At 57.5% G+C, this 17996-nt stretch overlaps 1 protein-coding gene across 16 annotated transcripts in view; it reads right to left on the bottom strand.

Moving 5' to 3' along the window:
* Nucleotides 1-17996, bottom strand: part of RBFOX3 (RNA binding fox-1 homolog 3) — a 512287-nt gene that overhangs the window by 92191 nt on the left and 402100 nt on the right. For 8 of the 16 annotated variants that reach the window (XM_032241458.1, XM_032241467.1, XM_032241469.1 and 5 more), the window contains exon 1: nucleotides 4762-4935. The exons of 7 other annotated variants lie outside the window; for them this stretch is intronic. In XM_032241458.1, coding sequence (XP_032097349.1) covers nucleotides 4762-4866 — 105 coding nt within the window. In that variant the 5' untranslated portion in view covers nucleotides 4867-4935. Of the gene's footprint in view, nucleotides 1-4761; nucleotides 5339-17996 lie in introns of those variants that run through there. One more of the 16 variants, XM_032241455.1, reaches the window with a different exon arrangement.

The raw sequence follows: 17996 nt of genomic DNA, 5'->3' as shown, positions 1-17996 counted from the left end.
GCGACATGGACTCGAGCCCCAGTTCTGGAATCTGCTGCCTGGACTGGAATCCAGGTTCTGCTTCTCAGCAGCTTCCCGAGTCAGTATGTTACCTAACCTCCCTGTGCCTCAGTTTCTCCAATAGAAAATGTGCACATCCACACTCTCAGCAGATTCCAAAACACACTTCAGCTGCCAGGGGAAGAACCCACCAATGTAAATGAGATACTTCAGTAACCAAATGACATCAGGGTCAAGAGGTTTCACCTGCATAGACTCTCGGCTCAAAGCCACGGCCACGCGCTAACCTTTTCCCCTAATCCTTCCCAGGGAGTGAGGGCTCAGGCCTGCTTCATGGGTTCCTTCAGAATAAACATCACCTGAGCTCAACTACTTGTCTGGTTAAATTCTCCCGTTAACAGGACAGTGTTTCAGATGTGGCTGCAGCCAGCACCCCAGACCCGGACAGCAGTGGATACTGAAGATGCCAGGGGTACATGGTGCAGTGCTGTGCCCTCCTCCCCGCACCGGCCAGCGGTGGGCTACTCTGTAAACACCCATGCTGACCCGTGAGCCAGCGTGTCTCAGACGGGGTTCCTGGAATCCCACCAAGTCCACGGGGGACGCGCCAACAGCCCAGGGAACAGAGACGGAACGCAAGGTGCAAGGGGTGGTGCTGCGTCTGCCACAGTAATTAATCCTGATTAAAAATGCCTGTGATTAGCAGCCTCCCTACCTTAGAGGGAAGACAGAATGATTATTAATAAGAACGGTGCCTCCTAATGAATCTCAAACCAGACCCCAGAATCCCCGGGCCCCTCGGTGGAGCCTTCGGGTTCCACAGCCGGAGGGAATGTGCCCTGCTATCAGCAAGTCCAAGACGCCATGGCCAGGCACCGTGACGCTGCGCGGAAACGCCGCATCCTCCACGGAAGCTTCTGGTGCCTGGTGAGGCTCACCTCGGCGAGGGAGGCTATCTGTGATTTCACCTTGATTGAGCACAGACGGAGGGCGAAAGCAACAGAATTCACGACACGCCCCCAGGAAGCCTCCAGGTCTTCTCAGGGCTGGCCCCTCTCCCCCGGCCAGCCCCCTCTCCACCTCTTACAGTACGTTAAGACCCTCACAGCCCTCTCCCCCAGAGCCATTTCCCGGCTTGCCATCGGGTGGAATAAGATTCTCTTTTATAGGACACTGCAGTTTAATAATAAAGTAATTACCGTGACAAAATCCAATTTTTTCAAGCTTGGGGTTTTTTTCCCTCCTATCCTCTAAAACTTGCTCCACCGGAGGCCCAGGCTGGGCATCCCAGGGTGCCCTGCTGACAGTCTCGATTATCAGATAAGCTCCTTCTTGACCTGAAAGGTGACCAGTATCAGCCCCACCCCTCCTCACTGGCCACAGTGCACCAGCAACAAAGCTTCAGGATTCCCAGGAGGGGTCAGGTGTGGGGGGACCATGGCACCCTGCAGGGAGCTAGGCTGGCCCTAAGTGGGGCTCCTGGAGGTGGGCTAAGTGGCCAGGAAAGCCTCAAAGGGCGTGAGTGGGTACGGCCCAGGATCACCCCTCATGAGCTCTCAACAAATGCCAGAGCCCAAAGCACAGCTGGAGTTCTGGTGTCAGGTGACCCAAAGTCATCCAGGGAGGGTCAGAACTCAGCAGTATCACCACCGCCGCCGGGAGAGGGGCTGAGAAGACAGAGGGTCCAACAACAAGTGCCTCTGATAAATCACAGAATTGTGGTGCCTCAGGGGGGACACGCCCCATCCCCAGCCTGCCTGGGGTCCCACCCAAGGCAGCAGGAAAAGGCTAATGCTTCAATAGATCAGAATTCCGCTGGGTGAGGTTTTAGTTGGTAATTTCCAGTTTGAAAGACTATAGGCTTAGAAAGCGTGCCTGTTTAAATGCTGCATCTTAATGCGCCTCCAACTACGTCTCCTGTCTTGCTTGATTTCACGTCTTTTGCTCCCGCTCGTGTTATCAAATGTGCTGTTGAGATTGAATATACAGCCTACATATGGCGCCAACACTCACTCACGCAGAGGACCTGCAGCCCCCACCTGGGAGGCTGGAGCACCGCCAGCTCTCATTTCTGGAGGCCCGGGTGGGTGCAGCCCCAGCCCTTCCTCGTGCGGCCACTACTTCCAGGGGCTGCTGCTGGCTCTGGCTCTTCCAAAGGTGGTTTGGGATAAGCGGGGTCCCAAACTGAATTTGTTTTCTAACGGCCCTGGACTGCCCCAGCTGTGTGTACTCCCATAAAAACACACACCCACAACTAGCCAGGGAATGGCTGCATTCTAGGCCTTTCTGAAGCCCACTGAGACACACGGCCAACCACCCCAGCAGAACAGCGGCGGACGAGGGAAGGAAGGTAGGTGGTTCAAAGCCCGGTGCAACGGCAGGCGACAGCTTTCCCAGGGACAATTTGGGATGGCTACAGCTCCTTGGAGATCCTTTTGCCTTCCCACTGGCCCTACAGAAAGCTCCAAATGCCACAAGTCAGGGATGCATTCACTTAGCACTGGAGAAATCGGGGTGTCTTCCTCATGGGTCATGTTGGTGGACACACCCCAACTATGAGCACCAGTCCAGCTCCATCAAGACAGCGCCAAATGTGTGGCTGCCATTTTCGAAGGCTTGCCTCTACGTCATTTTAACTCAGCCCTCACATTCAGCCTGTGAGGACTATGCCATCCAAGGAAGACACTGAGGTTCGGAGTGGTGAAGTCACCAAGACAACAGAATCGGTAAGCCAATGGATTGGTCTCCAGTGCAGGACTCTTACTCTGAACCCAACTCTACCTGCAGAACCCAGAGCTGCTGCGCCGGGGTGGGTGCAGGGCAGATCCTAGCTACTGGGAGTGTGGTCTGCCCCAGTAACCTCGCCTGGGCACCCCAGAGATTCCCGTTCTGTGCTCCTGGAAAGCCGGGAGGGGCTGGGGACTCGACCTGGGAGGCCTATCCTGACTCCCCGTGATTCAGTGTCAGCTGGGAATTTGGGGTGATGGTCATGGCCTGAGCTTGGACAACTTCCTGTCTATGGGTCTGGGGGCTCCCCAGTGGCTCCTGGGCTGTGTCCAGGGGTCCCCAGATGTCACAGGTGGTCCTGGGAAGGTGAAAACAAGGCCAAGGGCCCTGGGCTGTAGGCCACTGCCAGCCACCTTCCGCTCCTGCACCAGCCTCTGCTCCACAAGTCAGGGATGCATTCACTTAGCACTGGAGAAATCGGGGTGTCCCCGATTTCTGCAACAGTCTCCTGCCCTCTGCAGTTGCTATGTTTGGCAATCCCTAATGCAAGGGCCCTTGCAGCAGGCTGACCCAAGTGCTCGGCAGCTCAGGGGCTAGATGCCCTGGGCCAGCTCAGAAGGCCTCATCTTTGCCTTCTCCGTCCATTGCTCCTCCTAAACCACCGTGTGTAGCTCCGTGGAGGGCCCAAGGGGGACAAACAGGTAAGAACCCATCACCCAAAGGCCCAGACCCCTCGAGTCTCTCATTGTCTCCAACACACACACACACACACACTCACTCACTCTCTCTCTCTCTCTCTCTCTCTCTTTCTTCTCCATTCCTCCTTCAACCCTTCAACGTGTGCATGGAGCCGGGGGGTGGGGAGACCTCTCCATGTGGATTCTCGGCCTGGCCTGGCCAGCTTCCTTGGGGTGGGCACGCTATGCCCTCTCCCTCCAGTCTCCAAGCCCAACACAGGGTGCAGAACAGGGCCTATGGAAACCCTCCCACTGGGCCCGGCAGGCCCCAGGATGCAGCCTGAAGCACTCACAATCCCACCAGGCTCCTCCAGCAGCCGCCCCCACCCCTGCAGGCCCAAGCAGAGGGTGAGAGTGGGAACAGAAAAGAAGGCAGACGCCACAGCGCCGGGAGGGAGGGGCAGGCCCAGAGGTGTGGGCAGCCAGGGTGGGTGAAGCCAGGGTACTAAAGCCCAGGCCAGGCTGGCGCCAGGAACCGCGGCCCACAGAGGCCGAGGGGCCTGGCGGAGACGAAGGAGTCCCCCTCTGTCCCCAGTGCAGGCCTGGGACTGCACTAATTCCGCATTGGGTGGCAGCGAGGACCCCCGCCCCCTCCCCCCATGCCCTGGCCGGCCGGCCGGCGGGCAGGCGGCTGCTGCTGTTCTGTGCGCACCTTCCCGCGGGCGCCCTGGGGATGTGGGGGCTCAGAGTCGCCGACTTTCCTGCCCCCACCCAACCCCAACTTGCCAGCCGGAGCTACCTGCGCAGCCCCCAAGACAGCAAAAGTCTGGCCCCAGCCCCCTCCCCGGCCAGAGCTCGTGGGGCCTCCCTCGCCTGGCGGGTGGCCCGCCTCCCCGGAGGCCCGGCGCGCGGTCTGCGCTGCAGCAGAGCTCGGCGCCTCCACCGCCGCCTCCGCGCGGCCCCCCGGCTTTCCCGACGCTGCCGGGGAGAATGCCCGGCTCCCCGCCCCCGAGTCCCCAGCGGCCCGGCGCGAAGTTCCCCAAAGTGACCTGGGCGCCGAGAACCCCCGCCCCCTCCCCTCGGGCTTCCCCGGAGACTCCGCCCGCCGCCCCCTCCCGCGCCTTCGGAAAAGTTGCGAGCGACGCCCCAAACTCCGGCCCCCCAGCCCCGTGCTGCACGCGCCCCGGGCGTCCCCGCGCAGGGGCGCAGTTCCCCCTACCCCAGCCCAGGCGCCATGACGCGGGGAGCGCAGCGGAGGCCCCCGGCGGCGGCGCGGAGGCGGCCAAGTGCGGGGCGTGGGCAGCAGCGCGGGGCGCACGTGCGCCTGGCCGCGGGCCGGGGGCCGGGGGCCGCTTACCTGTTGGAGGTAGAGGAAGGCGGGCGGGCAGGGCACGGAGTGCGGGAGCATGCTGCCGGAGTGGGACAGCAGGAGGCAGCCGGAGTTCGCCATGGAGCACAGCATGGGGCGGCAGGGGGGCGCCCGGCGGCCGGAGGAGGCTCTGCGCTCGCTGCGTCCCTCGGAGTGTGCGCGCGCCCTGCCTCCCCGGCGCCCTCCCGGTCTCTCCTCCTCCTCCTCTTCCTCCGGGCCTCCCCTCCCCCTCGTGGCGCTCTTTAAGAGGGAGGCATCGAAAGGAGAGCGGCGCGCCTCGGCCGGGTGCTCCCCCTACCCGGGCGGGGAGGCTGAAGAGAGCGCGCGCGAGAATACGGCCAGAGACAGTCTGTGCGCGAGAGATCGGGCGAGCGGGCGAGAGCGGGAGTCAGTCACTTTGGAGCCTCCGGAGCCCTGTCTGCAAAGAGTGGTGCGTGTGCGTGTGTGAGTGCGCGCGTGTGCGCGCGTGTGTAGCGGTGGGAGGGGGAGTCCCTGGCGTACTCCAACATCAAACGGAGCCCCGCGCGGAGGGAAGAGAATCCGGAGCGACGGCACAACAGCTGATCCCACACTTAACCCCTCGCCCGCCGGCGCCGGGGCAGCCCGCCCTTCCGCCCTCCCACGCTCGGGCCCCCGCGCGTCCCTCCTCCTCCCACTGCCAGCAGTTGCTCCCGGCCTTGAGGTCCGGAATCTCCCTTTGCCCCCGCTCCGTCCTCCGGCCGCTGCGGAGAGGAGGAGCGGCTCCGCCGGCTCTGCGGCCGACCGACCGGAAGGCGCCTCGTCCTGCTTGGCGTTCAGAGAAGCGCCTCTCCTAAGGGAGGCCGGCTCAGTGGCGGGGATGTCGGTGATGTAATGAGGGCATCTACGCAGAGGCTTCCGCGCTGGGGAAGCTTCTCGGGCTGCCCAGGGCTTGGAAATCCAGACTGGGCCCCCAGGAGGGCCTCCTGCCCTCCTGCCCTCCTGCTGGCCCCCAGACCCCATCACACATCCCAGGCTCTTGCCACACGCACCTGGTCTTGTGGATACAAGATGGGGGTGGGGGGCACGGGCACGGGCCACAATGCATCCTCCCCTCCCTGTACCCAGGCACACTGGACTTGATGTGTTTCGACCCCACGGCCAGGCGTGCACAGGTCTCCACCTCCCTGCCCACTCAGCGCGTGGCAGAGGTCTCGGCATTGCCGCTTGTTCCACCGTGTGCACACACCTGCAGCTTCGGCGGCCACACGCACACCCACTGGCCTGCTGCGAGTCCACACTCACCAGCGCCCCTGGGCCAGGACAAGCCACAGGTGCGCTTAGCTGCAAGAGGAATGGGCAGCCAGTGGGGTCACGCCTAACCTCGCGCCTTCCGGGAAAGGGGCAGATCCCAGGCGCCCAGTACCCGTTCTGAACCCACCTGTCCTACCTCAGGGCACCTGTGTTTCTGCTCCTCTCACTGTAGATAGTGAGCCCTGACCTCACAGGGAGGCTGGTCTGGGACCACATGGTGGTGGGCCGGGCGGTCATGGTGGACTTTCGCTTGCTGTGTGATTTCAGGAAGGTGGATTGTCCCCTTGGGGTCTTGGTTTCCACATCCAGCCCAAGAGATGGGTGGGATGTTATCCAAGGTCCCTGTTGCACCCATTGAGGACATACAGCCCGAGGGCCATTGAGGAAGAGGGAGCAAGGAGGGAGGGAGAGAAGGGTGGCCTCTCCAAGCCCGGTTTAGGAGGCTCCATTTGAACGAGGCAGGTGGGTGTGGGCACCTGGGACCATTCTCTCAGGTGTCCCACGTTCATCTTCCTCGTGGAGGAATGGGGATGTGGAGTCTGGGACGGAGGCAGACCAGGGGAAGGACAAGGCTGGGGGAGAGACGAGGCGGGTGAGCTGGCCATCTCGCCATGTGGTTCGACCTTCTTCTGAAATCCTGCTCTGTGGTCCCTGTGGGGTGATGCTGGCACAGGACAGGGATGGGGGCTTGTCTGGCTCCCTGGGGTCTTGGCTATGGACTCGATGAGGCCTTCCCTGCTGTCAGTACCTTGGTCTCTCAGCCTAGGACAGTGGTGAGGTTCCCGGAGCAAAGGCCTGGGCCAGGAGGGTGAGGCCGGGTATAGCATTTGTAAGCTGCACCTCGAGAAAGGGCTCCCGGTGAGTGAGTGTGGCACCTGGAACTGGCCCTGGCTGCCTCCCTCCTGAGTCAGCTTTTTCTGGCTTGTTCAGATGCCATCCCTCTTTTGTCTTCTCTGGGCATCTGTCCGTCACCACTGCCCTGCTGCCTCTTCCCTAGAAGATGCTCAGGAATCCAGGACAGCCCCATAGCATTCAGTCTAAACCCATGCTCCAAATCCACCTTGCCTGTGAATGATTTGCTCATTAATTTGCCATTGTGACCAAGTATCTCTGTGGAATCAAGGCCTCATCCCTTCCAGAAGGGGATGGGAGTGCTTCCTAAGCCATGCCTGACGCAGAGCCACTCTGAGTCAACTCTACTGTTTTTCCTTATTGAGAAGCCACTATGTGCAGTTACTGTAGTCTGTGCTGGGGCTGCAGAAATCAAATTCTCTGCCCTGAAGTGAGCACACTGTCTAGTGGGGAAACCCAGCTGGTAAATGAAGACTGCAGCCTAATGTTGTGAGAGCTCCGGCAGCCCAGGACAGGGCGCGCTCAGATCTGGGGTGGGGCTGGGGAAGGTTTCTGGGAGGCACCCCGGAGCTCAGTCATTGGCCTGAAGAAAGCCGGGTGGTCCCTCCTGTCTGACTGTGCTTCACTTCTGGCAGCCCTGCACCTGGTCACCTGTGTGCCTCTCTGCCCAGCCACCTGCCTTCCAGCCGCGCCTCCAGATTGCACTGGGCCTGGGAGCATGTCTGGACACCTGCCTCCATCAGGCAGCTCATCACACCCAGCTCCAGAGGACTGAGAATAGCAGAACAGAATGAAAAGACCTCCGGAAAAAGGAGCCGAACAACGTGTGTGTCTGGCTTATTTCTCGGGACGGGGGCTGTGCTCCCTGCCTCTCAGGCTGTGCTTCAGCACCAGCCAGCTACCAACAGCACACACCTCAGTGCTCTGCTGTGATTGTTTCAGAGTCTCACACAGGCCTGACTGTGCCGACCCCACCAGCAGGAGCCATGCCCTCATCACCTCCTACCTCCGGTACCTGGCACCAGGGTGGTGCAGAGTTCTTCAGGTCCCCTAGGCCCTGTGCAGCCCTCCCGAGTCCCTGGTGCCTCGTGGACTGGGGTGGGTGGCCCTGAGCAGGGATGGGGGAAGCCTGTGCTCCTGATGGCTCTGCTGCCCCCGCTCTTCCAGGGCGGAGGGAGGCTGTGCACCGGGAAGAGCTGTCACTCCGGTGCTAATATTCACTCCTTAAAAAAAAGAGGCAAGGAAAAAATATCCCATTCGCCCTGAATCTGCGAAGGGCCTTGTTAGGCAGGCAGGAACTGAGCTGTAATTATTTCTGCGCTCCTGGGCACCTCTATAAATACCAGGCAAGGGAGGCACCTCAAAAGGTTCCGATGGTTCCAAGGCCTTGGAGATTTCCTGGCTCCTTCCCGCCCCCATCCTGTGTCACCTTCCCTGGTAGGGGCCCTGGAGGGTGCAGGCACTGCCTCTCCTCCAGTTGGGCGGGGCTTGTCTTCCCCAGCTTCCCTGAGCATGCCTGCCTGGGAAATCCTGGCCCACGTAACCTTGCCGGATGCCCTGAGTGTTTTCAGTGTGTACCTCTGTGAAATGGGTACAGAGGGTTCTCCCTGGGAGAGCATTTGCTAGAAAGTATACAGGGGAATACTAGCCTCCAAGGTGGCCTGTGCCTTTAACAAAAGGTGGGCCAAATGAGTCCTGTGCTCAGATTACTTGGGGGAGTATTTTTTATGACCCCTACCCACATCCTTTGGAAATTCCCAAGGAAGCAACTCCACACTCCCTTTAGGGGATGAAGGGGGGCGAATACCTCTTCCTCCTGCCCCTCTTTCCCCATCTGGGTGCCCAGGCTGACTGTCCTTAGGTTTTCCGTGAGCCGTGAGGACAGTGGAGCTTGGCAATGGTGTCCCAGGACAAGGAGTGAGCTCAGAGTCTCTGGTTGCAGCTGGGCTCAGCTGCACCAAGCTGAGTCTTAGTCAACAAATACATGGTGCTTTCCACAGAGCCAGACCTTCCGGCCCCAGCTCTGGGGTATTTGACCTGGGCTTGGGCATGAGCACTGAGGGATGAAAGGGGCAGAGTGGCAGAAGAGGATCGCCACAGTGGGGTGGGGAACGCATGGCTCAGGGCAGGGAGGGTGTGGGGGGAGACCAGGAAGCCACTCTGACCAGCCAGTGTCCTGTCACCACGGAACACTTTCCCTGGGAAATTACTGTCCCGACTTGCAGCCCGGGCAACAGGGTTGGAGTCAGGGAAATGTCCAGATTCCCAGAGGAGGCGGCTTCCACTTTGTCCTGGCCTGTTTAATTTCACTAGAAGGACAGAAAAGCCGGCAGAGGATCCCTGCAAGCAGGAGTGAAGCAAGCCCAGGGACCAGCCTTTGGTGCAGCCCTGGCTGGCGAGGCCTCCCTGGAGGTGACCAGCAGAGGGCCCACTCACACCGCCTTCACTGGCCGGCCTTCGAGAAGGGGCCGCTGGGGTGCTCCCCACCCTCAGCCCCCTCTGCCTCCCTCTGCCAGGGGTCCTCAGCCGGGCAGAGGGAAAGCTAAGCCCAGCTCAGGCTTCTGGGGCCAGCACCCACCTTCCGGCTCAGCGGGGGTCCCCCACCCACTGGCACTGTCCCTCTGGCCCCAGCAGAGACTGCAGCAAAAGTAAAAATTGGTGTGCAAAGGAAGTTTATTTATCTGTTTAATTAAGAGGCGTTTGCCAGCCACATTCGGGTCCATCCGTCTCACTTACAACCATGTCCCAGCAAAATTAAACATAATAAATACAGGGAGGCTGAAAGCGAAGGGCACACTTGAGATATATGGGCAGAGCCAGGAGTTGCACAGGGTTGCAGTTATAAGCACATCTTTCTTTTGCAAGTTCCTCTCCCCTCGGGGGCCCAGGAGCCGAAGGAACGCGCTCAGAGAAGGGGCCGTGGGTGCCGCTCACTCTGCTCTTTCCACCCAGCACTGTTGCCAAGCTTTATTTATTTTAAATGAGCCCCCAGGACTTCTCCCTTCTCCTCCTCTGTGGAAGGGGAGCAAGCTCTGCACTGGGTAGAAGGAACATCTGAAAGCAACCAGCGCTGTGATGTTCCACTCCAGGGCTCGGTGGGTAAGAGGCCTCGGAAGCTGCAGCCCTGGAAAGCTCATTGCCAGCTCCTGCTGCATCTGGGCCACGAGCTCCTGGCAAGGAGGCAGCCTGGGCTGAGCCGAGCCTGGGAGAAACAGATCTTTGGTCTTCAGTGCCAGCTGTGGCCAAGCCATCATTTGGCAAACTGGCCCTAGAATCCCACAGAAGCCAAAGGAGGAAGAGAGGGGCACTCTGATTTCTGTCTCTCATCTGAAGGCTCAAGAGCCTGGCTATTTGCTTAAACTTCCCAGGAACAGAAGCACACAAAGGGAGAAAATGGCAATTTATGATTATTGATTGCTCTCTGTAACAATACCTTGTATCTGCTCAGTGCTTTCCTAACCTTCTCGGAGAGCCATAATGTAACTCACTTGATCATCACAAGTCAGGCGGGAAAGGCGTCATGGTGCCCATCTGATAAGTGATGACACTTTTAGGGTCACAGAGGTGGTCCAAGGTCACACTACCTAGAGGCAGCGTCTGTGCCAGGAGGTGAGACTTGCAGCTTGGATTTACGGGAGGCCTTTTCTTCCCTTCGACTACCATGCTAGGCTCATGCCCTTCTGCGAACATGCTCATCATTAGCCCTTGGCGCTCTGTCTCCTAACAGGATCCACCCCAAACCAAATCTGTTAATGTAATAGTCATTTGCAATAGCTTGGGCATTTACTAATCACACCGCTGCTCCGTCTGTGCGGCAATTATCTCGCATTTCCTCTTTCTCATTAGGCAGGAGGTCGAGAGGACTCAGTGGGTTGCTGAGCCCAGTGATGACACCAAGGAAAGGAGCTGCCGCTGGACCGAGGAAGCCCTTCCTCAGCATTCCTAGCTGATCTTCTGCACAGCGCTCAATTTCCTGGGCCCTCACCCCGCGCTCAGCCTGACCCACCAGCCCCGAGCCCTCCTGTCCTGTCCAAGCCTGTGTGTGGGTACTTGGTACCCTTGTGCCCAGACCATGCATGGCCACAGGAAAGAGAGTCCTGAGCGGCTTGGGAAGTTGTATATTTGCTTGGAGATGATGACTCCAGCTCGGACTGGGTGCCCAGTGAAATGCCCTTGGATGGTTGGGTCCCTGGTGCAGACATGACTGATGACAGCCTTTGCTCCTGCCACGGTAGGGATCACAGGACACCAGCCAAGGAAAACCTGCCTCACTCACTGCTCCACGTGGCCCACCCAGGAGGCACTCAGCACTAAAGCCACTCCCGGTACCCCCTCTTGCTGTCCTTCAGTATCAGGGTCAACTCCAGCCTCTTGCTTTGAGTCCACCCCCTTCCCGCAGTCACAAAACAGAGCAAAGAAGAAAAAAGCCCTCAGGGACGAGGGTGATGGGGCTGGAACGGGAAGTGGCATCGTGCCGCCCAGCCCCGGCCTTCTAGCTAGCAGTCATCAAAGCCTTAAGGGACACATGCTGTCTTTTCTTTTCCCTCTTGAAGCTCTCCACTGGGGGACACCCTGCCATTTCTCCGGGGAGCCCAGTTAGGTTTTTGTCACCCGGACTGCCAAGAAACTCTGCCTCATGTTGCACACAAAACTTTTCTGTCTTAATTTTATTCAAAGGGTGAAGCCTTTGAAAGAGTGACAAGGGGGATCTTAGAAGCTGAAGCCGTCACCCCCTGTGACTCCCAGGAGGGATGGGGCCAGTCACCAGAGCTTGTAGAGCGAAGGCGTGTGTAGAGGGAGGGGTCTGAGCGGGCACAGCTCTGGCAAACTGAGTAGGGAACAGGAGCCCCGCCTGCTCAGGGCGTCCAAAAGGGGAGATTGGACACACAATGTGGGTACAATTTGGGTTGCTCCCTTGCTGTGGCCGGCATGAATTTGCATCACGTTCGGTGAAAGTCGAACTGAGGAAACGGAGCATTCAGGGTTCCTGGGTAGAGACCCACGGGAAGAGGTCAAAGTTGGTTCTTTCATCAGCAGTGGGGGCGGGGGGGGGTCTGAGCTGAGGCCTGGGTGGAGGCAGCAAGGGTCCATCTCCAGCAATGAAGTCTCTGGGTGCCCCCTTTGCCATCCATTTTTAGAAAATCGTACTTAACAGAGAAACCAATGCCCCTTCTCCAGCACTGGGCAAGGAGAGGCCTGAAGGAGAGAGGCCAGGTATAGCACTGCAGAGAGGGAATGATGGCCAGGGGCTACCCCACTCCCAAGGACAGGGAAGCTAGACCTCCAAACTGAACAGACCTGAAAGACTGGATAAAGCATCTGCCTGCAGCCCCAGCCCCAGCACTCAGTGAGTTAAGAGGCCTCCGGAAACAGAATGTGAGGGGCGGGCACTCTGCTCGTCCCCTGCCCCTTCGTGCCCCCTAAAGCCAAAGCGTCAGCTCATTAAAAGCTCATTAGGAGCCCAAGGCACACAAAGACCCAGAGAGGCGTTACTGTCCTGGCATAGTATGTGGCCCTAGGGAGGCCGATGCACTGTCAGGCGGCCGGTGCCAAGCTGCAGACAGGAGCCGGGCCACGGAGTGATGAGGCGGCCGGCGGCAGGAGGTGGGGGTGCAAGGCTCTTCCAAAGAGGCCTCATGGGAGCTGAGCCTGTCTTAGGACTCAAGGGGGTGGGGACAAGCATGTCTGCCGGGAAGCAAAGGAACAGACGCAGACGGTAACCTGCAGGCTCACCTGCCCACAGCTCCACAATCACAGAGGCCAGACACCAGTTCCTTTCTCAGGCTTTGAGAGCAGTGAGAAGGGAGAGTTAGACATGGCGCTGGGCAGCCGCTTCCTTCCCGGCAGCCTAAGACACACCAGGGAAGTTGTGTGAGTTGCTGCTGGTAAGCAGAGATGGGGCAGTGGATGCTGGTATGTTTTAGTCCCTAACAGTTGCCGAAGAGCAGGGGAAGTGGCCTGTCTGCTGGGTGTGGGAGCTGGTCTTGAGTTAGGTGTGAGGCTACTCTGGGGGTACTGCCCCTGCTGCCCCCACCGCCCTCTCCTCCCTCTTGATCCTGGGAGGAAAAGCCCCCCCCGTTTCCTGATCCACTCTAGCATTGGGGTCCAGGGATGTTCTGGCACCAACACAGCTCTACAGTTCCAAGGCATGAGGTTTCTGAGAATTCACTGGCAAGGAGGTTTTGGGAAGTTGGCAGCCAGCTGAGGGCCCTGTGCTGCTCTTAGCAGCTCCCGGCCTTTCCTCCCACTGAGAGTTGCTGCATCAGGATTGGGGTGTGGGGGGTGTCTGTTCCTGCTCTTCCTTCCCTAGGATGCTGTGACTTTTGATTCCTGCTTGATTAATATACAGCCAACAGAGACTGTATTTAAGGAGCTTTAATTCTCTCAGGTCACCAAACTCGGGAGCAGCAAAGCTGCAAGGAGCCAGCCCCGCAATAGATCAAACACCAGGACCTTCAAATCGCTCTGCGGCCCAATTTCTCATTGCTGCTGCTGCCTGATAACCCTCCCAGCCTGGAGCCAATAGCTCCTTTTTCTGGGGGTGGGCACGGGGGCTGGTTGTGGATGTCCATGGTTGAAACCCTCCTGGCAGCCCGGAAGGAGAGCTGGAAGGACTGGGCACTTCAACCCTGCAAGAGCCAGCCTGTCAGCACCAGGGACAGCTCCAGCCAGCCCGGGGAGCCACCAGCGTTGCCTACACCTTTGCCTTCCTGGGCCCAGACAAGCGTGGGTGTCAGTGAATTGTCTTGTTTTGCAGTGGCAGCCAGTGGCTAGCCCTGCTGATGGCCACGTTTCACCAAAATATCCTCGCCTGCTGAGTTAGCCTCCTGCTTCCTTTGGGGCCCTGCACACTGGCTCCGTCTCCCTTTAGGAGATCCAGCTTTCTCCATCCCTGACCCCCAGCGAGAAGCAGGCTGCTGTCAGGACTATCTGTCTGGCCTCTATGCCAGCCCCTGGTGCCCAGGGCTTCTGTGGGCCCAACAATTTCCTTCCTGGCTCAACCCCATCCACTTCCAACTTGCCTCATTAGCATCTACTGAAAGGCAGGCTAATTCCTCTGCTGAGCACCTGGGTGTTCGCTTGCTTGGTGGGGGCAGGGGCGGGCGTGCCGGCGTGGCTGCCATTTCCTCCAGAGCGCCTTTTATAGGCCTGGTCCATGTTGCAATTCGGGAGGCACCGTGGAGCAGCACAATGTGGGGAGATTACACTCGGAAGCCGGGCTTGTAAATTGCCTCCCAGTGGGGGCAGGGAATGTGCCTATTAACAGAGAACCTTGTGCATACAGCCATTCTCATTTAAGAGCAGGATCTTCCCGGATCAGACTCTGATCAATCCTTGCTGCCACCAACACACCATATATTAGGAAGAAATGTTTGCATCGAAGTTGGAGGAAGCTCCAGACTCACCTTCCCACGCTAACCCCCTACTGCTGTTTTATTAGGATTTTCTCTAAACCCAGCCCCACTGGATGTATTCCCCCTGCTCTGCCTCTATCCACTTAAAAATACCGTCTATGGATTTTCAAATTATTGCTACACTTCCTAAGAGAAGGATGCAGTGGTTAAAAATTAACAGCAAATGTATAGGAATTCTATATGGCAATTACAGAATTATAATGAAGTGGCTGCCACTTGGCCGAGTGTGGGTAATTGGGAATCCACGCTGGGAAGACTAGAATCTTTACTGTACTGGAATTGTATTTTTCAGAGTAAATGCCGTGGAGAGGGTCAACGGAGCCTTGAGTTGGCCAAGTTCTTCTCAGGAGGAAAAAGTGGCCCGCTCAGTGCCTACTGGGAGGCAATTTAAAAGGAGAATTACTTTTGCTGGCCCACAGGAAGGTGGCCAGAAACACTGGGGGAGGTGGGTGTTCCAGGCTAGAGGGCAGCCCTGATGGTGGAGGATGCAGGAGAGCATGAGGGGTCGGAGGACAGGTCATCGCCAGCAGAGGGAAGGCCCACTGTGGTGCAGATGGAACCAGACAGAAGGCAGCACCGAAACCCTGGAGTTCTCCCTGCCCTGTGCGTTCATTTTCCTTGGGAAAAAAAATTGCCAAAAAAAACAGAGATTGGCCGGGTGTGGTGGCTCACACCTGTAATCCCAGCACTTTGGGAGGCCAAGTCGGGCAGATTTCCTGAGCTCAGGAGTTCACAACCTGCTGGGCAACATGGTGAAACCCCGTCTCTACTAAAATACAAAAAATTGGCTGGGTGTGGTGGCCTGCGCCTGTAGTCCCAGCTACTCAGGAGGCTGAGGTAGGAGAATTGCTTAAACCCTGTGAGGTGGAGGTTGCAGTGAGCTGAGATCACACCTTTGCACTCCAGCCTGGGTAACAGAGCGAGACTCCATCTCCATTACACACACACACACACACACACACACACACACACACACGCAAAACACAGATCACTTTATCATGAAGACACCAAAGGTGCTCTTCTTTCACACGGAGCTTCCTCACTCCCACAGCTGCTGAGGTAAAAATGGACTTTGCCTCTGATCTCCTCCACAATTCTTTAGGGTCTCAGTGGCTGAGATGTGGAGCAGGAGGCTGTACTAAGGGAGCTCTGCCAGCAATCTAGGTGTAAACTGCCTCCTGGAAGCGGGGCGTGGTGGCTCACACCTATAATCCCAGGATTTTGGGAGGCTGAGGCGGGTAGATCATTTGAGGTCAGGAGTTTGAGACCAGCCTGGCCAACGCGGTGAAATCCCATCTCTACTAAAAATACAAAAATTAGCTGGGTGTGGTGGGCGTGCCTGTGGTCCCAGTTACCAGGGGACTTCTGCTGAGGCAGAAGAATTGCTTGAACCTGGCAGGTGGTGGTTGCAGTGAGCTGAGATCACACCAGCCACTGTACTCTAACCTGGGTGACAGAGCAAGACTGTCTCAGGAAAAAAAAAAGAAAAAGAAAAGAAAAGATAAACCAAAACAGACTGCCCCCTGGCTCTTCAAGCGTTTTGTCTGGACCTGGTGCTGTTGAGTGCAGGCGCGACAGCCACATGTGACCTTTCAGAACTAAAGCACGGCCATTTTGAATGGAGACACTCCCGTGTGTGTGTAAAACACATGGGACTTTGATGACTTGGGACCATAAACAGAGTGGAAAAATAGTTTGTACATAGATGACGTGCCAGCACGATCATTACCAGATACACTGGGTTTCATAAAGTGTACGGTTAAAGTGAGTACCCCCAGTTTTTTTTGAACTTTTCAGCATGGGTGCTGGAGAGCTAAAGTGAGTTGACATTGCACCACTGCACTCCAGCCTGGGCAACAGAGTGAGACTCGGTCTCAGAAAAAAAAAAGAAGAAGAAGAAAAAGAAATGCAGAATGCAAAGCCAGCTGCATCTCTGCTTAGAGTGAGGCCTCACGCAAGCCTGTGCGTGCGGGAAGCCTGCCCGGATCTCCTCATGCCAAGCACAGACGCCACGCAACAGGGTCTGCTCCATCGATGTCTATGTTTCTTGGTTTCTATTCACCTGATCCCGATATCTGAGACTGGGGCTCCTTATTTTGTCCGGCCATTGCAGCTGTGCTGGCACAGAGTGTCTGCTGAGGCCAGTGGCGGGGTGGGGGGTGGCTTTCCTTCTGTGCTCCCTCCCCCTCAGCAGGACAGCACCAGGAAAGCAGTGCCCTGCTTTGGGGCTTGGGGATGAGCTCGTGGGCAAACCCTCCTGCCTCCTAACCTGCAGTCTGTGCTAGGAGAAAGTGTCCCAGTGGCCGGCTCCCAGGCGGCTGCGCTCACTTGCATCTGGCTCCTGGGTGAGCTTATTGATTTTTCTCTCCAAGGTAGAGGGAGAGGCCTTGGAAATGCCATTCCAGTGAAACCAGGCACAGCGATAATTATCATCATCAGAACGCCTTGGACAGATCGGATCTCAGGTGCCCAGAGCACCTTCAGCCTCATGCTCCACCCCAGCCCCTCTGAAGGCAGAGGGAAGAAAGTGGGAGAGTAAATATTATTCTTCCCATCTCGTTCGATGGTGAAGCTGACACCCGGGTAGAGGAGTGTCCCAAGAGGGGAAGTGAAGTCCAGGACATGGGATTCCAGTCACTGTCCCCCTCTACTGGAGGAACAGAAGCAGAGCGGGCTTGGATAGTCTTGAGCTCCTAAGAAACCTGTGGCCCCACATTCATAGCTTCCAGAGCACACCCTCCTCCAAGCAGGAAATGGGGGTCACTCCAGCCTGGGAGGCACAGACCCGGAGTTCCGCCCATCTCTGCCGCCGACCACCAGTGGGACTCTGAGCAAGCAGCTCAACATCTCAAGCGTTAGTGTCTGCGTCTGTAAGAGTGAGACCGCAGTACCTCCCTCGGTATTGAATTCCCACAATACCTCGTGGGGATTCAAAAACATGTCGTACACAAACGAGCTGGCACATAGTAGATGTTCAATAAATCATGTTAATTAATTCAACAAACACTCACTGAGTGTCCCCAAGTGCCAGGTTTTGTTCTAGGTCCCTTCTCTCTGCAGTGCCCAAATGAGACCGGCAATGAGATTTCCTGTCTCTCCACTTGGACAGACCACACTTGCCCTGCTCATCTCCCAGGCAGTGGCACAGAAGGTGCAGTTGACTCTCAATTATCTATGCAAATGGACTGGAACGTTCCACCGATAATTCAGAAAGAGCAGAGAGTCTACAAATAATTCTTTTTTGAATTAGGAATGCATTATGCTTATTTTTGCATGGGGTTTACCTTCCTAATTACTGTTTGTTCTGGCTTATGCTCACACTGGTTTGCATTCTCAGAACTCACATCGGTGTGGTGAGGGGCGTTCCATGGGAGTGTACTGGGGCTGCCACGTGGAAGCCAGCCACAGACCACCTCTCTGCATCGCCCCCAGCACCCCGGGTGGACTGATGCCTGCCAAGAGGGAAGTAGTAGGCACGGGGGCTGTTGGCATCTGCCCAGGAGGAATGGCGGCAGCTCCTTGCATGTTGCTTTAATGCTGTGCCTGGGTGACTGGGCATGGGTGGGTAAAATGGAAGGGGGCAGGCCGGGCGCGGTGGCTCAAACCTGTAATCCCAACACTGTGGGAGGCCGAGGCGGGTGGATCACGAGGTCAAGAGATCGAGACCATCCTGGTCAACAGGGT

The sequence above is a fragment of the Sapajus apella genome, unplaced genomic scaffold (assembly GCF_009761245.1).
Source record: "Sapajus apella isolate SASKATOON/1434 unplaced genomic scaffold, GSC_monkey_1.0 scaffold48, whole genome shotgun sequence".
NCBI lineage: Eukaryota > Metazoa > Chordata > Mammalia > Primates > Cebidae > Sapajus > Sapajus apella.
The sequence above is the reverse complement of the archived record's forward strand: the minus strand, read 5'-3'. Positions and strand labels throughout refer to the sequence as shown.